Source organism: Taurulus bubalis (assembly GCF_910589615.1).
Source record: "Taurulus bubalis genome assembly, chromosome: 9".
Lineage (NCBI taxonomy): Eukaryota > Metazoa > Chordata > Actinopteri > Perciformes > Cottidae > Taurulus > Taurulus bubalis.
Genome location: NC_136597.1, coordinates 13,495,876 through 13,523,212, shown reverse-complemented (window position 1 = coordinate 13,523,212; position 27,337 = coordinate 13,495,876). Strand labels below are relative to the sequence as shown.

Here is a 27,337-nt window from a genome sequence, read left to right as displayed (position 1 = left end):
AAGATTGACCATACCTCTCTAATCCCCAATTCCTTGTTACTTTGGATGAAGAGGAACAGGGAGACCTAAGAATGGCCATCAGATTATCAAGTGTTGTAAAAAAACATTGTTATCAAATATCTTCTGAGTATTGTACAATAACTGGTCAAATTACCAAAAAGATTTTGTGGAAAGGTTTGAAGTATACTGGTGCTATATGTACATGGTTCAACAAAACAACAAGCAGACTGGCAAAAACTATTTCAAGGTCAAGAAAATATCTACACATTGTAGGACTGCATGCTCCAGTTTGTACCAAAAGATAGACTCTTTAAAGTTGTTATTTTATTGTGAGTAAATTAAGTTAAGCTGCTCTTAGAAAGTGAACATCTACTGTCTTCATTGTTTCTAATAATATACTATTTCTATACTGGCAGACATTCGGACTTGTCAAAGCAGGGAAAGGGTAAATAATAACCTTAATGATGGCTCCATTTAATTAAGAGTCCCCTTAAATCATGTCAGCAGGTGAGCATGCGGAACTGGAACCGGCCCACTTAGCCATCATTAATATGCTTATAATTCCACCTGTGCTTTTCCTGCGTTGACAAGTCAAAATGTCTGCCATAAATTACCTGTATAGTTCTTCACCAGCACTGTACAAATAAAACAATCAAACATACATTGTCATGAAGCAACACAAGCCTCAATTAGCGTAACTAAATCATGGCAAAGATTGCTGGCAGCAGAGTTAAACCTTGCTGCCAAATTTGACAACATTTCTTTAGGACCGGTGCAGTGCTGTCTGAAAATACATTAAGGGGATGCAAGTAAACACTCGTGCATGTCTGTCAAACCAAGTAAATCCTCGCGGCCATTTGCCGGTGAGTACTCATCTTCATCTGCCCATCTCCATCATCCTCTGTAGCTACCATGTTTGACCACAAGTAACAACATTCCTCTACTATACTCTGGATAGACTCTGTACTTACGATACATATTATCATATTAAGCTCCAAGACAAACAGAAAACTGACACAAAAGGAGAATGAGGTAAACGCTGAGATGTTGTAATGTAAGAGTTGGTTCACTGGTTCAGTGTTAATATATTACCATTGTACAGTAAGTATACACATGACATATCTTTGGACTGTTGGTCAGCCAAAACCAGACATTTAAAATCAGCATGGGTGTTTTGTAGGCAAAATAATGAATTCATAACATTTTGAGAAGATAAATCAATAAAGAAAATCATTGTTTTTTGCAGTCCTAGATTATATAATGGACCATATTCATGTTAATGCGTTGCTATGGTCAAATGTCCTTGTTAAATGTTGAAAGTTTAGCCATTAAAATGTAGAAATGTATGATAAGAATTCTGCAGTCCATTAAGGCATCAAAGCCATGCAGTCTTGGTACTGTTACACTCCTGTGACACTCAAATAATCTTTGAAGCTAAGGAGAGCTAAAATAGTTTTTTTATTTCAAGATAAGAGTATGTTAGAGTAAAAGAATAAGATACTGCAGCAGGCATATTTTCCAGTGGAGAGAGTCAAGTGAGGTGCTTCACTACACTGTAGAAGCGTGGCAGGTCACGACATTTGAGCTGAAAGAAAGAAATGCTGAATAATGTTTTTCTACCACGCTGCATATGTTGGTCGTGTTCCTGTTTGTTTATACGTGCAGCCAGTGTGGCCTTGTGTGTTTATCAACGCTCCGCCATGTCAAACTCAATCACACACTGGTTTAGATCAGACACCCAGGGGTAAAACATTCATCTCCTCAGTGTCCCTCTCGACTTCACATTCTTTAATCTAGGGCCGAGCCTTGATCTTTTGTCCGCTTAGATTAGAGACATAAGTGAAGGATGATTGGACAGGAGAGTAGGGGCTTGAGGGAGATGAGGAAACAACTGTAGGTCACACTTGTGACAACGAACAAAGAACCATGAAGGAAGTCAAAGAAGGCTGCATCTTTTCAACTAATCCCCATTAGATGACCTAAAAAGCTAAACTGATCATTTGGAAGGTAAAGCTAATTAGATTTTGTTGGGACTTCACCATGTGGTTGAAACAAAGAGACCTGCATGTCATTTTGACCGCCTAAACCATAACACTGGTGCCTCATTGGACAAGAGCCACGGGAACCCCAGGCAGTTCCTGTGACACGGCCATGACGTCACCACGTCGCACAAACTGACACACACCTTCATCCTGCGCAACGAATGCGACTCACGTTGCTAAAAGAAAGACGAAAGAAAGAAAGAAAGAAAGTATCCTTTATTAATCTCCTTGGGGAGATTCTTCTCTGCATTTGACCCATCCCTGGATGGGGAGCAGTGGGCAGCCCTGAGGGGCGCCCGGGGAGCAGTTGGGGGTTGGGTGTCTTGCTCAAGGACACTTCGACATGTGAGCTATGGACCGGCTACTTTGTGGTTGCGGGACGACCACTCATCCCCCTGAGCTACAGCCACCGAAGTAAATAAATGAATAAAAAAAAGTAAATGAAACAACGTTGGACCCTTTAAATAAAAGTTTGGTGATAGTCTTAACTTTGCTGGCACAACAAACAGACAAACAGTTTTTGGATCCTGAAGGAAAAACGGATAACTTGCCCCATGCTCCACCACTTTAACTTGTAGAAGGAAAATCACAATAATCCTTGGATTCTTCCAAATCAACATTTGCTGTTTTCTCCGCTGCCTAATGAAATTCAGCTTGCCGTATAACCCGCCAATACAGATCGGGTCGGACCCGCAGAAATAATGTGCAATGCATTACACTAGAATGTTAAACAGGTGGAGTGATTTTGTTTGAGTGGGAAATAAAAAAATACAAAACAATGTGAACACAAGGACAAACACGTTGATTAAGTGAAAACACAAACACACATTTCAACATTCCCCATCCAAATGTAAAACATGGCCCAAAAGTGCCTTACTATCTGTAATGTTTGTGTGCGTTTGTTAGAGATTATTCCATCAAGAATGATGCATGGAGCAGGACATGACCTGGTATCTCTAAAGACGCACATGGCATCCAGTCACAATAGAAAGAGACAGGGCATTGTTGTTGCCTTTTAGCCAGAAGTGATGCATCGACAGAGAAGAGAACAGAGAGGGAAGAAGTAGTGAAATAAAGTGAAAGAAGAAGAGAGGAGTGCTGAGATGATGGAGTGTAATGACTCTCACCCAGCCCTGTTTCCATCTCCCAAGACCTCTGGCTGTCGCCGCACAGATGACATATGCACTAATTAACAGTGCCGAGTCTCCTACTGGATGCTAGGAGTCCTCCTAGCCAATGTCCTTAAGGGACCATGCAGATCACTAAAGCTAACATTTGATTGTTCCCTTGTAAACCAGATCCTAAATTCAATTCAAGTCAAAGGTATTAGTATAGCATACAATATATATCATACAAAACATGGATGAGTTTAACAATAGTGTTCTACTACTGTAGAGTATGTATGCATGCTGCTGTGCTTGCAATCAACTATGAACAATAGTTCACAGGGTTTACAGACAGACTAAATGAACTGCCTCCGTCTTCTCCTGCTATCCTCTCCTGGCTCTCTGCTCTTTGAGTTTCCTTCTGTTTGGCCAGAGTCCAAGATGATAGTAGGTGCCTCATGTTTCTTTGTCTCAATCTGAGGATCCAGTGGGAGTAAACTCAGCAACAGGGATACAAACTAATAGTGTATTATCTTTCAGACCTCCATATTTCATAGCACAGTTAAGGCTAGAATGTACAATAGATGAGCAGCAACAGGAAGCACATGTTATTGTCTGACATGTAAATGACTCACTTGTTGTCTCTTTATAGCTACCCTTTCCTTAATCTGTTTATCCCTGATTCTCTGTCTCCAATATGTTTATAACAAAGGTGTTAAATAAACATACAAATGTAACCGCCTGTATCCACAACCGTAGTCTCTACCTACACTATCCGTTATACAGCTTTACAGAATCCAAGTGAGATTCAGTGATCATTGTCAACCTGCCTATTCTGGATTTAAAAAGCATTGCAACATCAGCTTTCAATAATGTTAACGTTCAAGCAGATATCAATTAGACAAAATAAAAAATGATCTAAACCGCAGAGAAAACATGTCAGAAGAGCACCAGAGTGTAGCAGAAGAAAAACACCATGTGATATTAAACATGACATCAGTGGCATCAGGCTTAACATTCTATTGACTGTAATACAGGGCACCTGGGAAGCAATTTCACATCAGGAAGCTGTGTTACAACAACATGCACAAAAGAAAGAATTGAGAACCATATTCATCATCTAATAACTTAAAAAGCCCGACTCAATAGTCGTTAATTCATTAATAGTGGCTCAAAATCAACCCATCAATCAATCCAAAACTATTATCAAAGAACATTTAATTCAGCATATTGAATCCATCTTCAAATAAAATGCCTTAGGCAGTAAGTATGCTGCTGGCATCAGTGAAATATGTTCAGACATCTATGGTTCGAACAAACAACAGCTATCTTTTTCACATCCTGCCATCCCAGCATGCCGCAAGTCAACCATGAAACATTGCCGTTAAAAGTGAACACGTCATGAGGACACATCTGGCTACGTACAAACTAATGTACACACAGCATATCTCCATTTGGGTCTATCAGAGTCAGCCTCCACTGATTGTTGTAAAAATGAGGCCGTCTGACCCCTTTAGGTAATCACATACTACAGCTGAGCTCCCTCTTAATAGTGAACACACATTTGTTTGATATGGGGAATTATCAGTACTATGAAAAAGCCTCTCTCTTTCTGCTTCAGCCTTGGCTATGGGAAACTAATTGGGGGTCTATACATCAGGAATGTCATTATCTGGTAATTACCATTTTTTCCTGGTAAAATCTGTTGAAGTCTGACATATATCAACCTTTCCGGTCATAATGTTCGCTCAAAATAATTTCCCCCAAGCACAACTAGAGTTGTATTGAAAAAGGCTAAAATAAAATGTCCTAATATCTTTCGATATAAAACATTTAATGAACGTGTTAGCTAAAGGCTAACGTATGAAAACAAAGAAATTTCTCTAATTTGTCCGGGATATTGAAATCTTCCAGGAAACGTGGGCAAGCACCAAGTTTTTCTAACAGAAACGCTGTTATACACAGTGGACTTTCGAGTCAATCTCCAAATCCCATAGTATTAAATGAACACAGCACCCCAGGGTTTACATCTGAACTATTACCATACTATACCCCTGGGACAAGGAGAGGAAAACAGCATTGATTCAATTAACTCAGATTAATGAGCTACCATCAAGACTCAGACACCTTGAGAGACACCGTGTGAACACACACTACACACTCTATTCACACAGAAAATGCTGAGGCTGGAATATCCCTAATAATGGATAATAGTGTGTGATTCATGCTGCCCATTTGATATGAATAGTTGAGTTTAATTTGTGTTGAAGTGGTATGTGGTCAATGAAAGCAGATCGGAAAGCTAGGATGTATGAATAATCTAATATACATGTATACAAATAGTTTGTAATTCCACAAAGGTGTATGTCAAGGATTGCCATATAGGTAACAAGTTACATTACTGATATTTTGATCTGGATCTTATCAGAGCTGCAACTCTAAATGTTGCTCATAAGAAAGCAGCAGGTTAGGGGGTGCATTTGAGAAAGTGAGTTAGAAAAACAGAGAGAGAGAGAGACAGAGAGAGAGAGAGAGAGAGAGAGAGAGAGAGAGAGAGAGAGAGAGAGAGAATTAGCGACAGACACTGAGCCAGGAAAAGAGGGAGAGATTACAGATCTGTAGTTCTTGCGTAAAATTGAGCACCTTTAAATGCTGAGACTCAGAAGAACCTTATCTTTCATCTGCAGAGGACCCTGGACCTGAATCTGTAAAAAGCTAGCAGGCTGTAATCTCCGATCGGTGGCCACTGGCAGCCACTTCACATTCAGCATTTGTTCTTGTTTGTACTGCAAACTCTCCCTCACTCATACCAGATGACCGCAAAAGTTTCTCAAACTCTTCAAATAATGGGGAGTGGATCTGGTCGATTTCTACATGGGAATAGGGTAATAACATTACTACAGTAATAACTATCTGTTATACTCACAGAAACACAACAGTAGATGGAACTAAGCGGGTTCAGTTCTTGCAGCAGCACTGCTGAGAAAGTGCCTAAATGGAAACTTGACTTGTTAATGGGAAATTGGTGAGGAATGGGAGATCTTCATGACTCCCAAATTGCACACATAATGCATACTGCACAACTCACACACCAACAACTGTGAAACAGGTTTTGCTCAAATATTCTTCAGCAGCTTTCTCTATCACTTTGTCGATGACAAACTTGCTGTCTGCCTCAGTCTCTCTTATACACACACTGCATTTTAAATGTACACTGTTATTCTCTGCATCCCCTTGTGTAGGACCACAGCATCCCAGCACAGAGGAATATCCTGCATCTTAACCACCACATCAGACCGGCAGCACAGTGCTAGCAGTCTGCAGTCAGTAAACACACTCTAAACTTACAGTCGACAGATTTTAAAGCAGCGAATATTTTTGTTTCACAGGACATATTTATCCTGCCTCTGAGCCTTTTTTCACTTTAGTTTCTGTTTCCTTGAATTTGCATATCATCAGCTAGTTACTCTCAGGGTGTGCCAAGCAGCAGTGCACTCTTGCTGGTTGCCAAGGAAACTTGCTGGAATTTTCAAACTGGCCAATGGAGCCTGTAGTTAAAGATTGTTAGGCATACATTTCTTCAACCACTATTGAGTATGACGACACACTTCTCCTTATCCCGGCACCCATTTATGTATCAATGCCGCAATTCATTTAATTGATACATTACTTCCATTAGTTTAGTTCCATTGTACAGGGTTAATGTATAAATACATTAAAAAGTGTATTTCCAAAATGATCATGTAATAGAATGTTGGAAAAGGACTATAGGGGACTAAAGGCAGACTGGAAGACGTCAAATAGTCATTGTGAATTCCTGCTTTTCTTTTTTCTGATTTATTTGCCTCATGCTTTGCTGTGATACAGCATCTTAGTGATCAGGCTTTTTGTGGGTCTGCATGTACTGCTTTTAACTAGAAACATCCAGGGGTGTGTGTGTGTGTGTGTGTGTGTGTGTGTGTGTGTGTGTGTGTGTGTGTGTGTGTGTGTGTGTGTGTGTGTGTGTGTGTGTGTGTGTGTGTGTGTGTGTGTGTGTGTGTTATTTATTTACTTAATACTTTTATACTTAATACTCAGTTATGTGGAAACTCGACTCCTCTTAAGAGAACTTGTTCTGAAAGTATTTGTTTTTGGTCATGATTCTTCTCGACTAAAATAATTCAACTCAGTTTATTTGTGTAGGTGATGAAACTGAGTCAGGTGGAGGGGATCACAATCATACACTGAGAGGTCCTGCATTAGGAGCTATGATAAGTATATTAAGACTCTATATAATTCTTTCGAACACACATTTTTCTTTACCTTCTGTTTCTGTTTTGGCACTCACTGCTAGTCACACAGTATCCCTCTTTTTAGCACACTGACTCACATACTGTGAGACAGTAACAGGAAGATTTCATCCTTTGTGAGTCTCTCCTCTCTTAAATAACAGGGTGTGTGACCAGGCCAAACTCAAACTCATTAAATTCTAAATTCTATTGGTAACAACATAAAATGGAATTTAAAAATGAGTAAAGGGATGAAATTTTATGGGACTGAAAAACAATTATGGATAAAAAAAAATCTTCTCTACACAATTATTGTTGCAAAATGAATTCACAATAACAATATAAACTAATCTTTAATCTGTCTCTTTTTTGTCAAATGAATTGCATTCAAAATATTAGTGTGGTAAGGTGGAGAGAGTCATTAAGAGCCATTGTATTATTACCACAATATCATATGCATCTTATTACTTTGACGTCAATATTACATTTTTCAAATATCATAGTTATCGTCAATACCAGATGTCGCAACAGCCCAAATATAGTATAGTTAATGCACTTTGTTGTGATTTCACATTTTTTGATTTACTCCCTGACATTTATGATTACCAGGGCTGGGTTTGGCACATTTTAAATGTACTATTAATTATACATCAAAAAGATTGTTTTCTGTATTATATAGAAACTGTGCTCTTGCTAGTGAGAAGGAGAGCATACACTACTTAATAATACATTTGTTCCATCAATATGTACTACTGAAAATAATATGCGATTGTACTATCTTCTGCCAGCTAATACGGTGCACGTCGAAAAAGAATACATACCAATCGATCAGTCCTACAAGAAAGTCAACATTTATATTTGGTCCACCTCATTTATATCAAATATAAGAAATACCTCTTAGTACACAGTAGTGTCTGATGTTCAAGTCTGAACATGAACATGATGACTTAAGTGACAATTTTAGAATGTTAAGTGACAGTTATAGAATGTAAACGTTCCAAAATTTTAATTTGTCAAGTTATAATTCCAGAATGCTAAGTTAAAGTTTTCGAATGTTGCTTTAGATTCCATAAGGTTCTTATGCAACAGGTGCTGTCAGGTTCTATCATAAACCAAAGGCAAATTGAAATTATTTTATAATTGTCACTGCTAAGAACAGGGAGAGTGAAAAGAAAAGACATTCTACCTTTGCAGTTTACCTCTGAGCTGCTGGTAAGACAGACTCATTTCAGTATGATTACAAAAGTAGAGACCGCTCTCCCCTCCTGTTAAGGGAAATGTAGAAATGTTTAGTGTGTACATTGCAGAGAGGTCTTCTTTTCCCATTGGTAGCAAGGTAGAGAGTATAGTATTAATCTATTGACTGCAAGTATCACATTGAAGGGCCTTTAGCTTTTACCACTGTACATATAATCTCAATTCAACATTTTACTAAAACAGATTAAGTCCTAAAATATAACTAAATCAGACAAGTTCATCTCTTGGTGGAGGCCACACTACCTGATTATTATTATATGCTTAGAAGTACAATCACAATCACATATTAAAATCTAGTGTCCTCTCATTTCTGGTTATAGAGATAATATTAAAATGGTGAAGGTTGTTCCCCCTGCACAAACACAATGAATATCCAACCCAGACCTGTAACAAAAGCTCAGTATGATTGGGCTAATATTAATATCTCCATCTATTCCCAGGTTTCTCTCAGACTAGACTCTGTTTTCCTCCATCTCTTTCTCTCAAAGACAGAAAAACAAGTGAGAAGTGAATATAATAGAGATAACTTAAAAGGAGAGCAGATCAATAAACCAATCACAGGTTTAAAGGAGAATTGTCTATCCCCTCGTGAACAATAATTGTTTTTGATTGGATTTATTTGTCTCCAAAAGCACTTTCCCAAAAACAGTTATTTATTCTCTTGTTACATCCCTATTACGGGTATTTTCCCTTTTTCTCTATTGCAAGACTGTTAGTATCTGCACTAAATAAAGAACAAGCTTGTCTAGCATACACGTTAGGAATTTACCCTTTACTAAGTCCTGCCCTCGAACAAAGACTGGCCTAACATAGTGTAACATCTGGCAGCTCCGACCAGGGTCTGACAACTAATTGGCGCTGCTCCAAAAACTCATTCAATCGTTTCCGATATTTACATTTTTTTTGTACTGTGATATGTAGGCTATGGCTACAGCTTTATCTTTATATCTGTTTTTGCTGCTGAATCAGTTTGATATTCTTGATTTATCCTTCAACCGCATTGTTTCAAGCCTAATGTCTGCTTCTCTCTGAAATCCCTTTTTTTTTTTTTTTAAATGTGATAATATTTATTCAAGCAATTAAGTTAGTGACAGTGTGGGTTCAATGGTACCTATGACAGCTTGACAGAGTAGCAGCGGGGGTAAGGCCTAGTGAAGTGTCAACTCAGAGTGGAAGCTGTATTGGGTCATACCGGCGCTCGAACATGTGTGTTCTCTGTGAGAACAGTGGTGGCTTGGTATAGCTGATTTAAAAACACACTCCTGCTTTGCTCCGCTCACTTTCCAATATACAATAACATTACACTCCTCTTGTTTTCAGCCTTTTCCTTGCATTATTTCTCTTTGTGCAGGACCTGGTGGACAGATGGAAGTGAATGAATGGCAAGTAAGATAAGAATAAGGGGAACGGTGTCACACAGGGTCAAATCTCTTTCTAGCTCTCTCCCTTCATGGCTGTTGTGAGCAAACAGAGGTAGGAATATGTTAGCCACAATGTGTGGCCCTGCTGCCACTGTGAATATATCTAAAAATAGCAACATGGGCGCATGGGAGGCATTTCAGAGAGATGCCCACCAATCCCTGATGCAACATTGCATATGTCAATCTCTGTGTGTGAGATATTTTGGAGGAATAGTCAAACCACTGTTGAGCGTGAGACTCAAGTCAGATGCAGAGACAAGGACATGAAGTGTGGATGAAAGACAGTGAGGCATAAAGAGAGCGGAAGCAGAGAGATAGACAAAAAGAAAGGGATATCATGAAATTGATATACTTTAGATAGACCATTATCTCTTCTCAAACTCAACATTAATGTCTGACCATTCTAAAATGGGAAAAAAATAAAGCTGTTATCACAACTAGAAAATGAAGAGTACTGACGATATAATCCCACCACTATGCCCAACACAAATGATGTGTTTGTCAGCAACAGGATCATGAAGGCAAGATAAAACCGGTGTCCGCCTTGGAAAACTCAGGTGGCAAGATCAAGAACCGGTCCTGCCAACTGAAGAAATACGTTGAGATTTCCTTAACTGAGGTCTTGAACACTGCTCACAAAAGGTTCACCATGCTGGCAACCACAGGCCAAAATGATGAATATTCTGAACACAAAACAAACTATCTACAGTGCAATACAAGGGCACACCCCCCAAGAACTGAAGCCGAAGACTGCTGATAAAGCATAATCGGTGTTTGAAACGATCATTGCATACCACCAATAATGGACAACCACTACATTCTCCCAGACCAGGAACCAGTCACTATCACAGCAGCAGACATCCAATAACAGGCACATGAAGAATTGGATAACATGAGTCTCTTCAAGTAACTACTGCACCAGATGGTGCCAATTATCTAGGGCTAAGGAGAATGTGTTTTGTTGTTGTTATGGCTTTGGTTTTAATCTGCTTAAAGTTATAGTTTAAAAGCTATTTAATAAAAGACCATGGTTCTCGTTGTCTTTTCAATGAGACCAGGACACATTAACTGTCAAGTATGTATGGTTTGATATCAGATCTTTCTCGCTTTGGGATCTAATCAGTCAAATCACATGCCGAGGTGGCCTTGCTCACATTTAGTTCAGATCTCAGTGAGAAGTGGACAGCATGTGGGCCCAATCCGGGACAATTTATTAAATGTAAGTCTTGCATCATCTTCCCCACACAAAGTAGTTCCTCTCCAGGATTGAAGCAAAGAGGATGAAAATAAAAGATTGTACATAACAAAATAACAGGGGACTACTATTATGAAGAATTTATGGGAAAATGTGTTAATCACAGAATTAGAATGAGTTTTGTTTTTTTAAGCGGAGTATTTTTCCAGACGCTCCTTTGACCACAAAAAGTATCCAATCAATAGCCGATCAGACAGGTGGTATTGAAGTGTGGACACACATATGCAGACAGTTTCCATCTTGCACATCCGATCACAAAAGTTGCATTAAATACCACAGCTTTAGACAAAAGAGTAATTTAATATGCTGTTCTTGTCTATGCAGTTGTCTGTTGGGGTGGCAGCATTACATCTGCGGATAGGGACAGGATCGATAAGTTGATCAAGAAGGCCGGATCTGTTGTTGGCCTGACTCCAGATTCTCTGGAAATCGGCACAGAGCAGAGAACCCAGAAGGAAGCTTTGGAGTCCATCCTCTGTACAATAAAGAGTACTTCATAAAGAGTAGCAGGAGCAACCAGCTCAGGATGCTTTTGTTCCTGCAGCAGCTGACTTTTTAATGAACAATGTTGATACGATGTTCCTTTCCACTATTTAAGAATGCACTGCATGCAGCAACTACCCACGTAGCATACTGTTTGCGTGGTTATACAATGCATATCTGCATTGTTTTGTTTTGCTACTGATCTATCTTATTGATTGTGTACTTGGCGTTTGCTGTCCCTCCTGTAATTGTTGCAATGGTGTGTGTATTTCCCTTAAATGACCAGTCTTGGTGTTATCCATTGTGTAGTAGATGGCGTATTGTGTACATTGTGTCTCTGTCTTTGTTGTTGTATTGTGTATGTCTTTGTTTATGATGGCATACGTGGGGGTTAATTAAGTTCACTATATCGTATCCTTATAATAAATGATTCTTTAGAAAGAAAAAAACAACACATTCAACTTAAATAGAACCACAAAAATTAGGCACAAAATGAGATACAAGAATGGAATTTAGACTGACCGTGTGGGTAGATGGTAGTTAGATAAGGAAATGATAATTGAGACTAAAAATATTGAACTACCAGTAGACTACATAGCAGGTACTGGATACAAGGCGGCTACAAAAAGATGAGATTCCACTTACGATCCCAGTACTCACCTGTCAGTGGAGTGGAAAGGCCATTACAGAAGCACTACTTGTCCTTAGATATTTAAACTAATCTATGGCAGTTGGCTCGTCGTCCCTGTTGCAACCCTGCTGCTTTTGTGAGATTTTGTTTTTTCATTTTGCAATTAAATGAACCAAATGAAGTTACATTTTAATTTAAGTATTGTTTCTCTTGCTTGCAGTCACACTCTCATTCTCTGTAAGACTAGTTGGGTAGTTGATAATTAAAGGTAATCTATACATCGATAACATAAAAGGTCTTCTCATTACTCTCCTCATACAGGAAACTTGTCAAAGTACACAGATCATCTTATCCTAATTCCAGCCTCCTGAGACTGTATACTAGAGAGAAGGGCTTAGTCGGCGTCAAGGCCAGTGTTCTGAATGAAACATGAAGCTTCTACGAGTACATCAGTAAAATTGCTCCTGAAAATAAACAGCTTGGAGAATATCTCAAACCAGCAGCAGATATGGAGAATGCTTAAAATCAGGTTAGAGGAACTACCTTGGAAAGCAAATCCCCCACACAGGAACATGGGCAGACAAAAGAGGTGACACAGACCCAACCATAGTTGCAGACTGTGCAAACATGTCATTGAGGAAGTAAGGCTCACAGTTTAAGAGTGTAAGATGTAACAATATATACTGAATGGCATAACCATTGCAGTGCACAAGGTTTCAGAAATACAGAGGTCAAAAAACTGAGCTTAAGCTTACTAGGGAGGTCCAGGGGCATGCAAGAGCAAAAATTGCTTTAAATCCATGTCAATGGAAATTAGCATAAATGGTCTGTCTTGAAAATTAAGGTTAAATGTTGCAATGAATGATTCATAAAAGAAAGAAGAGGATAAAATGAATCAGAAAATATTTGAAAATGAATGCTGATAATGATTAATAAAAGTGGATTCACACTACCGCTCTCTCTCCACCTTTGTATTCAGTATTTATTTGTATCCCTTTTTCTGTGACTCCTCACTTGTCTATCCTACCAACATATATTGAAAATAATTGACCAAAATTCTAAACACCTTCTTCCTTTCTTTTTTTTTGTGTATATGTTTATTGATCAAACCCCAGAAAAAAAGTGATACAAGCTGTGATTGTAGTTAACAGGGTTTGACAGGCTTTTTTTTTTTTTTTTTTTAAACCCACAAATTCAAAGGAAATGGCAGACAGAGGAAAATAAAACTACATAGTAAAATAAAACAAATTATACAAAATAATAGAATGAACAAAACAAAAACAACAAACAAACAAATGAAAAGGGGGTGGGGGGGGGGGGGGGGGGTTAGCTGTTGGCAGAGGGTTGGTTATTTACATAAGAAAGGAAAGGGTCCCAGGTTTTATGAAATTTCTTCAGAGATCCTCTGACAGTATGTTTGATTTTTTCAAGGTGTAAAAATGACAATACCTCTTCATACCAGGAGTATGTGCTAGGCGGCTTTGGGTTCTTCCAATGTAGCAGTATCTGACGCTTGGCTATCAGAGCAGCAAATGCAATAACATCAGCCTGACGACTAGTAAACCTTCCCACAACAGGAGACACACCAAATATAGCAATCAAAGGGCATGGAGACATACGAATATTAAAGACTGCAGAAAGGGTATCAAAAAATGTCCAGAGAGAGTGTAGTTTAGGGCAGGAGAAAAAAGTGTGTGTGTGATCTGCTGGAGATTAAGAGCACCTAACACAGAGTTCATCTGTTTCAGGAAACCACCTTCTTCTTTTCATCTTTGTGTTTAGGTTTGCTTCATTTTGGATTTGAATTATAGAAATGTGTCTCAGTACTAAAATGTAAACAAAATGTGTATCTTACAATCATTTATTTATACAATAATACTTTTATTAGATCATAATTATGCAAGATCTTTGGTTGTTTAATTGAGCCTATATATTCCATTGTATAAACCAAAGGACAGATATATGTTTGTGGTAATGACATTGTTGAGTTGGATCAGGTGAGTTGTTGTGAAACATATGCTAATCCTATCCTGGGTACAGTCTGTAGTACCTGCTCTTTGTCTCTCACCCTCATCACCTTCTCTCTCTCATTCTTCACAACCACATAGAAGCTATTGGTGAGATATTGTCTGTCTGGGTATGAATGGCATTGAACCAGTGACGGCCGGCCACCCACCTTGAGCCACCAAAATATATATATATATATATATATATATATATATATATATATATATATATATATATATATATATATATATATATATATATAATATTATTAATTATAAAAATATAATAATATTAGTAAATTATACAAATTGTCAGTATTTGTGTTTTTGAGCTATGGAATATACCCAGTAATATTTGTAAAATATGATATCTGCTCAAAACAAATGCGAGTAAATTGCGAATGCGAGCACTGCTCTTCACAGAAAGCCAAACGCTAACTCGGTATAATCTCTCCTCCAACACCCGTTTGAGAGAAGACTGTTGGTGGAGAAACTACAGGTAAAACACCTGGTCCCATATCAACCGGACCTCACCATAAAACAAAAGACTGGTGTGAAAGGGAGCAGCCTGAGCTTCTGTGCAGACAGTTAAGCTACAACAGCCCAGTGTGGCTAAGCTAGCTGCTGGATGCAGTCGTGCTAACGTTGTGTTTTACTTGCCATGCTTGCTTTTGAAATCAACGTGGACTGAAAATAAAACATGAGAACACCAGGAAGACACGCATAGAGGACACACCAGGAAGACACGCATGAATGGCACACACAGATGACACGCGTGGATTACTGTCAAGCTACTAAGATAGCATATCAAGCTAAGTCAGTTGTTCTCAAACTTTTTCTGTTGGGCCCCACTTTGGAGGAAGAAAAATGTTCGGGCCCCACCGCCCCAAAAAAATTGTCCAACTTTTTGTGACTCCTCCATCCGTGCTTTTTCAAATAATAGATTAAAGAAAATTGAAATCCCTTCAAGTAAACCAGATTGCTCCATTACACAAAAACTAACAACATGTGCAATCACTTTGTTAGAAAAATGCAAATAAAGTTTTATCTGTGCAAAAAAATAACTAATAATTGGCAAAAAAAAGTACCTATTGTGGCTGCAATTAACCTGTTTTGCATGAATATATTTTCAAGATAATAACAATAACGTTCAACCTGTGCAAAACAAAATGAGTGCAGATATGTGAGCCATCACATATCAGTATTAGTGGCTGCAGTGAGCTGCTTTCCTCTACAAATATTTTTTAAACGGGGTAGTAGATTTGATACGGCCACTCAATTCTTGCTCAATGTTGAGCTTAAATCTATATTCTGTCTTGCAACATCAGAAAAGCCGATCTCACGAAGGGAAGGCTTTTAGCAAAACGCCATGAATCGGCAAGTCGCACATGCGCAGCGTAACCTGTTAACGGCGTAACGTAAACATTTCCAGGAAAGTACAGGCATTTCGCCATGTATTTATTAACAACGTTTTATGTCCGTGTACTTTGTACTTTTGTACTATGTTAAGTTATCTTGTTCATGGGGAGAGTGGTCGTCCTGAAACCACAAGGTAGCCGGTTCAATCCCTGTTCTCCTCATAGTTTTATGTTGAAGTGTCCTTGAGCAAGACACTGAGTCTTCACAGCAGCACACTGCTCCTTAATTACTAAGGATGGTGAAATGCAGAGAGTAATTTCCCCACTGTTGGATTAATAAAGGATAAAAAAAATAATAATCTGCATCTCCCCCCCACGCCCCACCTGTAATACCTCCGCGCCCCACAGTTTGAGAACCACTGAGCTAAGTCAACATGCTACCCACGGACGCCGGGCTGTGGCGAAGAAACACAATGAGGTGGATCAAAACGGGCACATTTTATCCAAAAAAAGCTTTGTGGGGCTTTTGAGTTGGCCTTACATGACGAGACTGCTGGAGGAACACCGTAACACAGGCAGCGTTTTTAAAGGTGTTTTTAAAGACGGCACAAAACGAGCTTTTAGACAGCATGCTGGCGGCTATTATATGATATATAAGTAACCCAATTTGTGTTCTGGCTTCAGAAACTGTTTTTTTTGATATGTGTTAAACCTGCGTTAAGATGAGATGCTTTTATTTTGAAGGCGGCTCGCGACCAATCTTTCGTTGCGAGCCGCATTTTGGACCTAGGCCTTCAATGCCATCTGATATTGTTTACATAAATACGCGTATGACAGGATGCTGACATTAACTCATTCATCCACGGAGACCGTGAGGCTGCGGTATGACAATCTACGTTTCTAAAATATATAAATCTCGTCACACAAAATCCTTCACCGTGATTTGTTGAATCACATGTCCGTCAACATTTGGTGAAATCAACGAACACTCAAGAAACTCCCAAAGAACCAGCATGTAAATACACACCTGAGCTTTGTAAACACGCTGACGTGTTCACTCATAAAGAAGAGAGAGATTATGGCAACGGACGCACTTAACTACGGAGGAAGCTGTGGCGCCAATCTTGTCGACGAGGACAACCCTGAAGGCTTTCACTCCTGTGACCAAGAGAAATATGCAGGCAGAAGACATTTTAAGATGAGTAAGTGTATTTAGATACTAAACTTTGTGTTGCAATAGCATATTTACGCTAGCATAGTGAGCACATTTAGCTGGTCCTGCTCCCTTGCTGCTCGAGTCTGGGGTAACGCAGGTACGCACGTAGGTTGTTTACAGTAGCCGTTAGCACAGTTAGCTCATGCTCTGAGCATAGTCCATGCTCTGAGCATAGTCCCTGCTCAAACGTGCGCTTCGCTCTAGCCACCAGCACCTACGCCGTCGTGTTAGACTGACGACGACGACCCGGACACTGTTTACCAGGTAGGTACACAGCTCAGCTACACATGTACACCTGTTTAACTGTGCGAAGTTAGTATTGACTAGTCATTTATTTTACAGAGAGGATTCACCACCACCAGCCCCTCTAGCACAGCCATCCCCACCAGCCTGGGTCTGTCTTCTATTTCTGAACATGTATATTGTGTAAATATTATATATTTTTAATTTATAATACATATTTTTATTAAAAAAAATATATATATGTTGTGATGGTCATTTTTCATTTGCACACACCCCATGAAACTTTATCTGCAGTATGAAGTCATTTCTCAGTCCCATTTTTATCATTTTGGTGAAAGGTGTGAAAGACCATATTTCTACAAAAAATTGCCACCAGCCGCCACTGCGTTGAACTACAAGCAGTCAACTCGTTAAACTACCTAGTTATCTGAATCCATGTCTGTACAGTTTCCTCAAGTTGTTGTAATCAAATAACCACCAAGCTGAGTAAATATGTTGTAGTCACACACACACACACACACACACACACACACACACACACACACACACACACACACACACACACACACAGGTTTGTAATCTTGGCGTTGTACAATATCTTTGCTGCACCAAAGTCAAGTTATTTTTAATCAGAAAATACCAAGGTCCAGACCTGAGTGACCTCAATGGTAGGTACGGCCATGGGTCCAACTAAGTACCGGTATGCAAGAAATGGACAAACAAAAAATGCACTTGGTAAGGTGGGTTCTCTAAGTGAGACAGCAGACAGGGAGGCTGTAAATGATGGAGCTGAGGTCCTGGACTTGCACAGCCATCAACCGAATTGTTCTTCAAGCAGTAAACATACTGCACAGAAGACTCTAATGTATAAGTCTATGGTACCCAGATATGATAAGGACACACAGTCTGGATGGAAAAAGGGGGGTATTTCTCCTTTTTTTCATTTAGTAGAAAAATCATCCTCACACTGATACTTCTGACAGCAAATTACCTGCTGTGAATGAATAAAAAGAGGGAATGCACTAAAAGAGACAACAAGAGAGGCAGACTATTTATGTCAGTGTCTCCCTCTCTTGTTGGAGATGAATGACACCCATTAGCAGTATTGGGAAGCTGTCTCTTTTTTCAAACAATTATAGAATAGAGTATTGGTGGAGTTGGATTTGATGACTGACAAATGCTACCTATGTTCCAAAGAAAAAAGCACAATCTTTGCAAATAATCTACCCAGAAGTCTGACTGAACAAATGTTAGTATCGACTGCTAATGCAGCTTCACTGTCCCATACTACCAAGACACGGTACCTATGTTGCAGCCAGGACTGAGCAACTCTTTTAAGCAATAATAGGCTTGGCTTATCATAAGCTAAATCAGCAAAGTCCATTCCATTTCAGCATCATTTATGTAAGGTATGCCTACTCACTGGAAGCCTTCTTAAAGTGGAATTGACAAAAAATACAAACCAAAAGTCAAAACTTTCTAAATGTCATTTAAGACAAACTGGATTTAATCTTTAAAGTTCTTCTTTAAACTGATATCTTACGATACAATTTCTTGATAATAATTTACGAAAAATATTGTCAAATCAAGGTAACCAGACTAGGTACCAAAAAAAGAAGTGTGAGGATTAAGTCATTTTGGATTTGAGAACTCACTATCACATGAAGCTGCGCTCTTCCCTTCTCTCCTGCTGAAGAGGAAAAGTGTTGCCTGGTGTGATCTTTGCATGGTGCTTCATTCTGCTGATCCAGGCTTTAAACACAGCAGGTGGTGTGTAATCCAACTGCAGTCTGACTATTCTAGTGTAATCTTCTGCTCACTCAGAGTACACACAAGTCACTTTTGACTGCTCCATCAAATATTCAAATTGGCAGAGTCTGGCCATCTGTCATCTGCCTCTATGTTTGCCTGTCAGACTTTCAGGCTCTCTCTCTGTTTTTCTTTCTGTCTATCACTGTGTCACGCTGCATGTGATCGATCGCCAGTATACTGAACTAAATATGATTCCTTGAAAGTGAAACTAATGATCTGTTGAGCATCTTTACATTACATACGCACATTAAGGGAAGTCCCTTGGCAATGAGATTACTAGGATTTAAACGTCTGGCCACTGGGCCCGCGGTTTCGCGTGGTGACACTCGAAACGTTTCTCTAAGTTTCTAAAATATTCATAGCACCGCGATTATACATCGCAGAAATATAATTTTATGTCTGGCGGAAAGAGGAGACTTCCTGCTTCCGGGTGCCTGCCCAGGCAGAGCCCAGCATAATTTTAACATCATTAAGCAAGCGAAAGGGCAGCAGTGTGTCATCTGACGCTAGTAAAAAAAAACGAAAATCTTTCTCTGTGATTTGTTGAATCATATGTCCGTCGCCATTTCGTGAACTAAACAACCAATGTACACTCAGGAAGTCTCAAAGGACTACCCACCTGAGCATATACACACGCTACAGGTTTTAGTCAGAGAAAAGCGACATCATGACGACAAAGAGATTCAACACGGAGGAAGCAAGACGCATGATTCTGGAGAGCAGCGAGGAGGACGACGACATGTCATCTTAGTCAGAGCTCGAAGGCTTTAGTTATTCTGAGGAAGATGGGTAAGTGTAGTTACTAAACTTTGTTACGTGTCTGTAAGACTACATGGTGCAAACTAGTGATGTGTACACTGTGCAAGAGAGCACGCCACGCGGTGCACACTGCTGCTCACGGTACTACTAGTCATGATCTGAGTAATATTTACACATAGTATGCGGAGCACTCTGCTCAAATTACTACCACAGTCATGATCTGAGTAATATTTATAGAGTCTTGGCCAATCAGTGTTAAGATGTCTACAGCGGCTTCATTTCCCTCCCACCAGTTTAATAATAGCAAGCTAGTCAGCTTGCTAACACGTTAGCTAACGTTGTTGGAGAGACAGCGAGTGAGATTACTGGCAGCGGAGAGTCCGTGGCAGCATGTGACGTCAGACAGGAGAGCGGCGAGTCAGCGGCACTGCAGTTCTACCTACCGACACCTGACTACATATAAGCAGAGGACAATGGAGATTTTATCCAACCTTTATTTTAATAAAAAAAAACAAATGAATTTCCTCTGTAGGGTGGCCGGGCTACTGTTTATATTTAAGGGTTTAAGATCTACGTGTAGAAAAAAAGTGTATCCTCCAGTTAATTATAATCTATATAGTTATGTGGTTATAATCGCTGTCACAATGTTCAGATTTACCTGGTGGAAACATTATTCAGTGTTCTAGACTAACAGTGACGTCTCCTCAAAGTAAAGTGGTAAAACAGTATGACATAATATGGTCAAATAAAATAAAAAGGCTAGTACATTATACATATTATGGCATATAAGTGTAATATTATGAAGTCAAATGTAGTAGTAGCAAAACAATATTCAGTATAGAACAGCAGTATTGCATATTGTAAGTATTAAGTCTACAAAATATATATACACACACACTACCGTTCAAAAGTTTGGGGTCACTTAGAAATTTCCTTTTTTCTCAGAGAAAAACACTGTTTTTTTCAATGAAGATTACATTAAATTAATCAGTAATACACTATACATTGTTAATGTGGTAAATGACTATTCTAGGTGGAAACGTCTGGTTTTTAATGAAATATCTACATATGTGTATAGAGGCCTATTTCCAGCAACTATCACTCAGTGTTCTAATGGTACATTGTGTTTGCTCATTGCATAGAAGACTAATGCCGTGTTCACACCGGACGTGACGCGAATTTGCGGCGCCGCGTCCACCGCGGAAGTTTACTCGCGCGAGTAGAAAGAAGGTGTTCACACCAAACGCGAATTCGCGGCGCGACCAAAGGGCCGTGGCTTAGCTCTGTTGCTTGCCTCTGTGAGAGACAAGCGACGAAGCTTTCATTTCCGCTATCGACCATGGAATAAATAACCACTAGTTCTGCTTTATACTTGTTGTGGAAGTCCCAAACATGTCGGAACATGAAACGCCCTCGTATTTGGGTTCATAACATCATCCGTAGCCGCACACAGCTCGGTGAATTTCACCGACTCCTCCAGGAACTGCGTCTCGCGTATCTCCGTAAAACGATACCGATTATGCCATCCACCATGGAAATAACCACTAGTTCTGCTTTATACTTTTTGTGTAAACTCCACATATGTCGGAACATCAAACTCCATGGTGTCTGGGTTCATAATATTATCAGTAGTCCCACAACAGCGTCTCAATGAAGCCGCTGTCAGCGCTGGTTCAGGCGGAGCAGCAGCAGTTTCATTCAGAAACGGGGAGACGGCGGTGGTGACGGGCGGAGCTTCTCAACGCTGATTCTCAACGCTGATTGGCTGCCGCAACTTTGCGTCACGCGATTTCTCCGCCAGAGTTGGGAGAATTCAACTCACGCAAATTTGCGCCGCGTCCTTCGCTTTGTTCGCCCCAGGTCAAACGTTCTGTTCGCGCCGCCTCCAACGCGTCTATCTCACCGCAAATTCGCGCCGCAGCGCGTCTGTGGATTGACTTAACATGTAAACTGGTCGCGCCGCAAATTCGCGTCGCGTCCGGTGTGAACACGGCATAATGGATGATTAGAAAACCCTTGTGCACTTATGTTAGCACAACTTAAAACAGTAATGCTGGTGAGAGAAGCTATACAACTGGCCTTCCTATGCATAGCATCACATGTGTGGGTTCATTATACTCTCAAAATGGCCAGAAAAAGAGAACTTTCATGTGAAACTCGCCAGTCTGTTCTTGTTCTTAGAAATGAAGATTATTCCATGTGAGAAATTGCTGAACATTTGTCTGGGTGACCCCAGACTTTTGAACGGTAGTGTGTGTATATATATATATATATATATATATATATATATATATATATATATATATATATATATATATATATACATACATACATACATACATACATACACACACACTTGGGTATTGACAAAAGAAGAATTAAAACCCATAATGATCATAGTTTGTCAGCTTCTCGACGACGCTGTTCGGCACTGACTCCCCCCCCCCCCCCCCCCCGCTCGTGTCACCCTTTTCACCCCTCATGAGTTTGTAGGTCTGACTGTAAATGTTAGACCCAGTGACAGGCTGGCATGAAATGGCTTGCATAATACTTAGTAAGGAGGCCATAATCATTTTTGACTCATGGCTGAAGTTAAGTTTTTCCAGCTCTCCCCAGGTTGGCAAAAAAAACATCTCAAAATGCTGAATGATTGATGCTTTAAAACAGTGTTTTTCAACCTTTTTTGAGCCGCGGCACATTTTCTACAATAGGGGGGGGGGGGCGACTGACGGACATACTACATCATGGCACCTCACAGTACTACAAAGTAATACTTCACAGTACTAGTGACTCCATCTGTGCTTTTATAATTAATAGAACATTGAAATCACTTTCAATTAAACCAGATTGCTCCATCAGACAAAAACAATTGTGTTATCACTTTGTTAGAAAAATGAAAATAAAGTTATATCCGTGCAAAAAATAACTAATATTTAGTTACAACTAAATAGCTTATTGTGGAAAACAACAAGCTATTTTTTTGCAAAACAGAATGAGTGCAGATGTGTGAGCATAACGTTGTATCATTAATAGTGACTGCAGTGAGCTGCTTTCCTCTACAACTCTTTTTAAAACGAGGTAGATTTGATACAGCCGTTCTCAATTCATGCTCCATGTTGAGCGACGCAACAGCAGAAAAGACAACCTCACGGAGATTTCATAAAGATCGGCTTTTGGCGAAATGACAAGAATCGGCGAGTCGTACATGCGCATGTGACCTATTAACGGCGTACGGTAAAATCAGCATTTCCTCTTGCGCCCCACCTGTAATACGCCCCAGTTTGATAAATACTGACTTAAAGGAAACATAGTGTTCATTTATTTTAATGATGACCACAAAGTGAGCAGGCTTTGTCACTTGAGTGTGTTTTTCGGGCTTTTGGAAGAATATTTCCAGAGCCTCAGAAACGTCAGAAACGTCATTGATGGAGCGCCAGGCTGCAGCCTGTTGGATGTTTGTCTTGACCTACAAATACCTTAACTGTTGGGCTTTAAACATGAGAGCTCATAGCTTAAAATAGTGATAGCTTAAAGCAGCAAATCCCATTGTGAAAAGCACGCGACATATTTTTCGCCACTCTCTCTGTCCACTGTGTGCTCTCCTGTGTGCATCGCATCGGGGCGGAAAGAGTTGTAGACGCGACCCAGAAATTACAAGCTGTCGTGTACGATCAATAACATACGGCCGTTTAGTTTGTTTAATAGCAGAACAAGGTGCAGACCTGTTCTATAGGAAACTACTAGGCCAGCCACTATATTGCAGGCTCAGACGCTCAACAATGGAAAATTATTTGCGGCAGCTAAATATTATTTTTTTGGACCAATTAAGTGAAATTGGAAATTTTCTCACGGCACACCTGACGATCTGTCACGGCACACTGGTGTGCTGCGGCACAGGGGTTCACAATCACTGCTTTAAAATATGGAATATTAAAAATGTTCTTACGGGGGAGCATGCATCAACAAGCACAGTGCATGTGTGGTTAAATCGAGACTTTCGAAAGTACGTGCTGTCTCAACACGTCAAGACGGTCCGAATAGGCCGGAAGTTTTCATATTGGCCCTTCAGAATAATAAAATGTTTTCCCAGCTGTACAGAACATCTCTGACGTCTTTTGGTCTTTTGAGAGAAACCCGACCCTTCCGAGTAAATCAAAGGTTCCTTGCAATAAGTCATTGGCAAAAAAAGAAAAAGTAAGTAATCTGAAAGTATAAGCGTTTGGAAGTCACTAATATAGTTACAACAAAAAAAAAATCCCCTAGAGGGGTAATATCCTTCTCACCTTTTTCACCCCTGACCCGTTTTCATGCCTGAGAGAGGAGTACCAGCCACAAAGAAGTCACCAAGAGGCTCCATGAGATGGATCCGTGATGGCCACATCGTCTATGTGAAGTGGATGGACACGAAGCAAGTATTGGCCTGCTCCACATCCTCCTGCTCCACATCCTCCTGCTCAATATCCTCCTGCTCCATATCCTCATGCCATGGCATGAGGATGTGCCATTGAAGCAAAGCAAGCCATACTTGTATATTGTAAATAGTCTGACTAGTTTTTGTTCTGTTTTATATTTCTCTATATATTCTGTACATATTTTTTTTTTTGGGAAATAAAAATATGTATTATTAAAAAAAATATATATTGTGAAGGTCATTTTTCATTTGCACACACTCCATGAAGCTTTATCTGCAGTATGAAGTCATTTCTCAGTCCCATTTTTATCATTTTGGTGAAAGGTCAGAAAGACCATATTTCTACTTAAAAAACGATAATATTTTTTTTAGTTTTAGACATTTATTTACATGTATCTACCATTTTATTCATATATTTCACTGCTTTTGTGCATCTAAAACCTTTGGTAAACCAATTTCCATCACCTGTAACGTTTTTCTCTTTACACGTTTGCCTTATGACAATGGTGCCTCCTTATATAGATAGCTGAGATTGTTCTGCAATTTATGATGTAAAACATGGGTATGTATCTTATATGAAAGTGCCTTAAAAGGTGAATCTAAGAAAATTATGTAAAATCGAGAAAATCGACTGAAAATGACCTCCAGTGTTCAGTGTGTTAAGGGCATGTGTGCATGTTTTCAAGTATGTAAATGTATGTTTAAGTGTGTTACTACACACTTACATCATGTGTGTCTAAATGATATGTGTGAGTGTGTGTCCGTGCGAGCTCAACTGAAAACTGTTTTTGTTCACAGACAGCGAGTCTGCAGCACCTTTGGGGAATTCTCTGCTGTCTTTTCAACTGCTCTCCTTTTATTCCCTGTCTTTATTTCTAGCATGCAGTGCTGGGGCCTCACTAAGATACAATGGGTCATTTCAACCAAGAAGCAAACAACAGCAATGACAATAAAGAACACAAACACCTCTTGGTCTGCTGTCAATGTCAGAAAGAATCAAAAGCATACTTAACTAAACCACACACAGAAAGCCAACGGAGTACCTCAGAACAAGTGTACAGTGTCTGGCTGTAAAGGTTTAATCTGCAGTTTTCTATGCCATTTGTCGATGATGTCTCCTTTAGAGATGTGAGAGCAGAAGAAAAAGGCTAAGTATAAGTGTTGACACAAGGGCATATTAGTAATAAAAGGTGTAATGCTGTTTTGTTACATGTAAAATGCCACATGGTATCTTTCTAATAGTGTGATCTTATGTCACATGGTACTGACAGGGAGAAAGAGAGCATAGTTTAGAGATGTGTTGAATGCACACTTTATTTCATTCTACAGCCAATGAAAGGTCTCTGCATGTATATGCAATTTGAGGTAATCGCTTTCTGTTCAAGATCATTTTAACCTGTGATTTATGGAAAATAAAATGAAATGTCCTTACTTGACAGTAAAGAATGAAGTACTTATTTTAAAACAGCTAAAATACACACTACTAAAACCATTCATCAAGAATGGCTGTTGTAGTGCCCAAATAATCACTCAAACATGACAGGATAGCTGTTGCTGACTCCATATGAATTAGAATAGCAGAGCTTGAAAAATTAATGAAATTATCTTATTTAGGAACTGGACATTTGCCCTATTCCGTACCACCTTCTGCATCAAACAAATACAAGAAGAAACACTTCAGTATAGTCACAGTGATTTTCTGGAGAAAATACACTGCATAATGTATGTTGGAATGGGCAACAAAAAAAAAATCGGAGGAAAAGATCAATGTCACTGTGCTGCATTTGTTTCCTGTGGCTGCAATACTACACAAGACACAGGCTACATCTTCGGGGAGTCCTATGTAAAGATTTTATGAAGAAGAATGTAGGATTGGATCTTTTAGTCTCGGCACAAAGCTGCAACAAAGAGGGGGAAAGTTTCACAGTTCAGGTATAACTACCTTGATTCTCTACTCCGTGTCTTCCTGTGGATTTACAACGCCTCTTATAGCTTTCTTTATCCCTGATGCCTTTGCTCTCCCTCTCCTCACACCCTCTATCCCTCTCCCCTCCACTCTCACCCTAAGTGGACAGTTGTCAAAGTCAGCTGAAGCCTAGTTAATGAAGAGGTAGATTTATTAGCAAGATATCAGTGGAATAGGCGGGGAGGAGTGGAACCCCCAGAAGCCAGTAAGCAAATACAGCCACCAAGTGTGCAGACCAAAAAAAGAAAGAGGGAAAAGAGGAAAAAAGATGGTCAGGATAAAGTAAGAGGAAAAAAAGAAGAGAGAACTGAAGATGTTTAAAGAAGCTGAATCCAAAAAGCAGACAAACGAGAGGTAGAAAGCACCCATTCAGAGAGGAAGGGGGAGAGGCAGCTTCCCTCTCTTTTATCCTCTCTCCAGCAGTGGCTACAGAACGAGCTCTTACCGTCTGTTGCAGGTCTGGGATTCCAATGCGGATGACCACGGTGTTGCCTGTCGGCTCTTCCATGGGTGCTCTTGCACTGTGGCTCCGCTCTGCACCGGGACGGAAAGCCGGAACACCAACAGGAATGGGAACACCGCTGTCCTCTTCCCGGGAGCTGCCGCTGTCAGTGCTGGCCCCCTGGCTGCCGTTTGCTGTGTGTGTGTAAGGCTGTGCGAGTGTGTTTGAGTGTGTGTATGTGTGTTGCTGCTGCTGCTGCTGGTCCTGCCGTGGAGGGCTGGGTGGCTCATGTTTGCCGGCTGCCGGACGCAGAGGCATGCTCCGTGTTAGGGGCTCGGTCTATGTCTCTCTCTCTCTCCCGACACACACACACACAAGCACACACACACACACACACACACACACCGATGGCTCTCGCTCACACTGCACGCACACACTGTTTGCAGCGTGCATCACTCGCCTGGGAGAGAAAAAGAGGGAGGGAGAGAGAGGCAGGGAAGGAGGGTGGCAGAGAGGGAATGGGCAAAGAGGAGGGGGTATTAGGAGATTACAGAGGGTAAAAACACAGAGAGAAGATAAGTGCCAAGGAAACTTGGAAATAAAACCGAGAACAGATGAATAGATAAAGCAAGATTACATTCACAAAATGGTGCGAAATTAT

At 40.0% G+C, this 27,337-nt stretch overlaps 1 protein-coding gene across 1 annotated transcript in view; it reads right to left on the bottom strand.

The window, feature by feature from the left end:
* shank3a (SH3 and multiple ankyrin repeat domains 3a) overlaps positions 1 to 26,994 on the bottom strand; it is a gene marked incomplete at both ends in the record, with an annotated part of 144,547 nt that extends 117,553 nt beyond the window's left edge. The window contains one exon of the mRNA XM_079223862.1: positions 26,680 to 26,994. Coding sequence (XP_079079988.1) covers positions 26,680 to 26,994 — 315 coding nt within the window. The remainder of the gene's footprint in view (positions 1 to 26,679) is intronic.
* Positions 26,995 to 27,337: the final 343 nt, after the last annotated feature.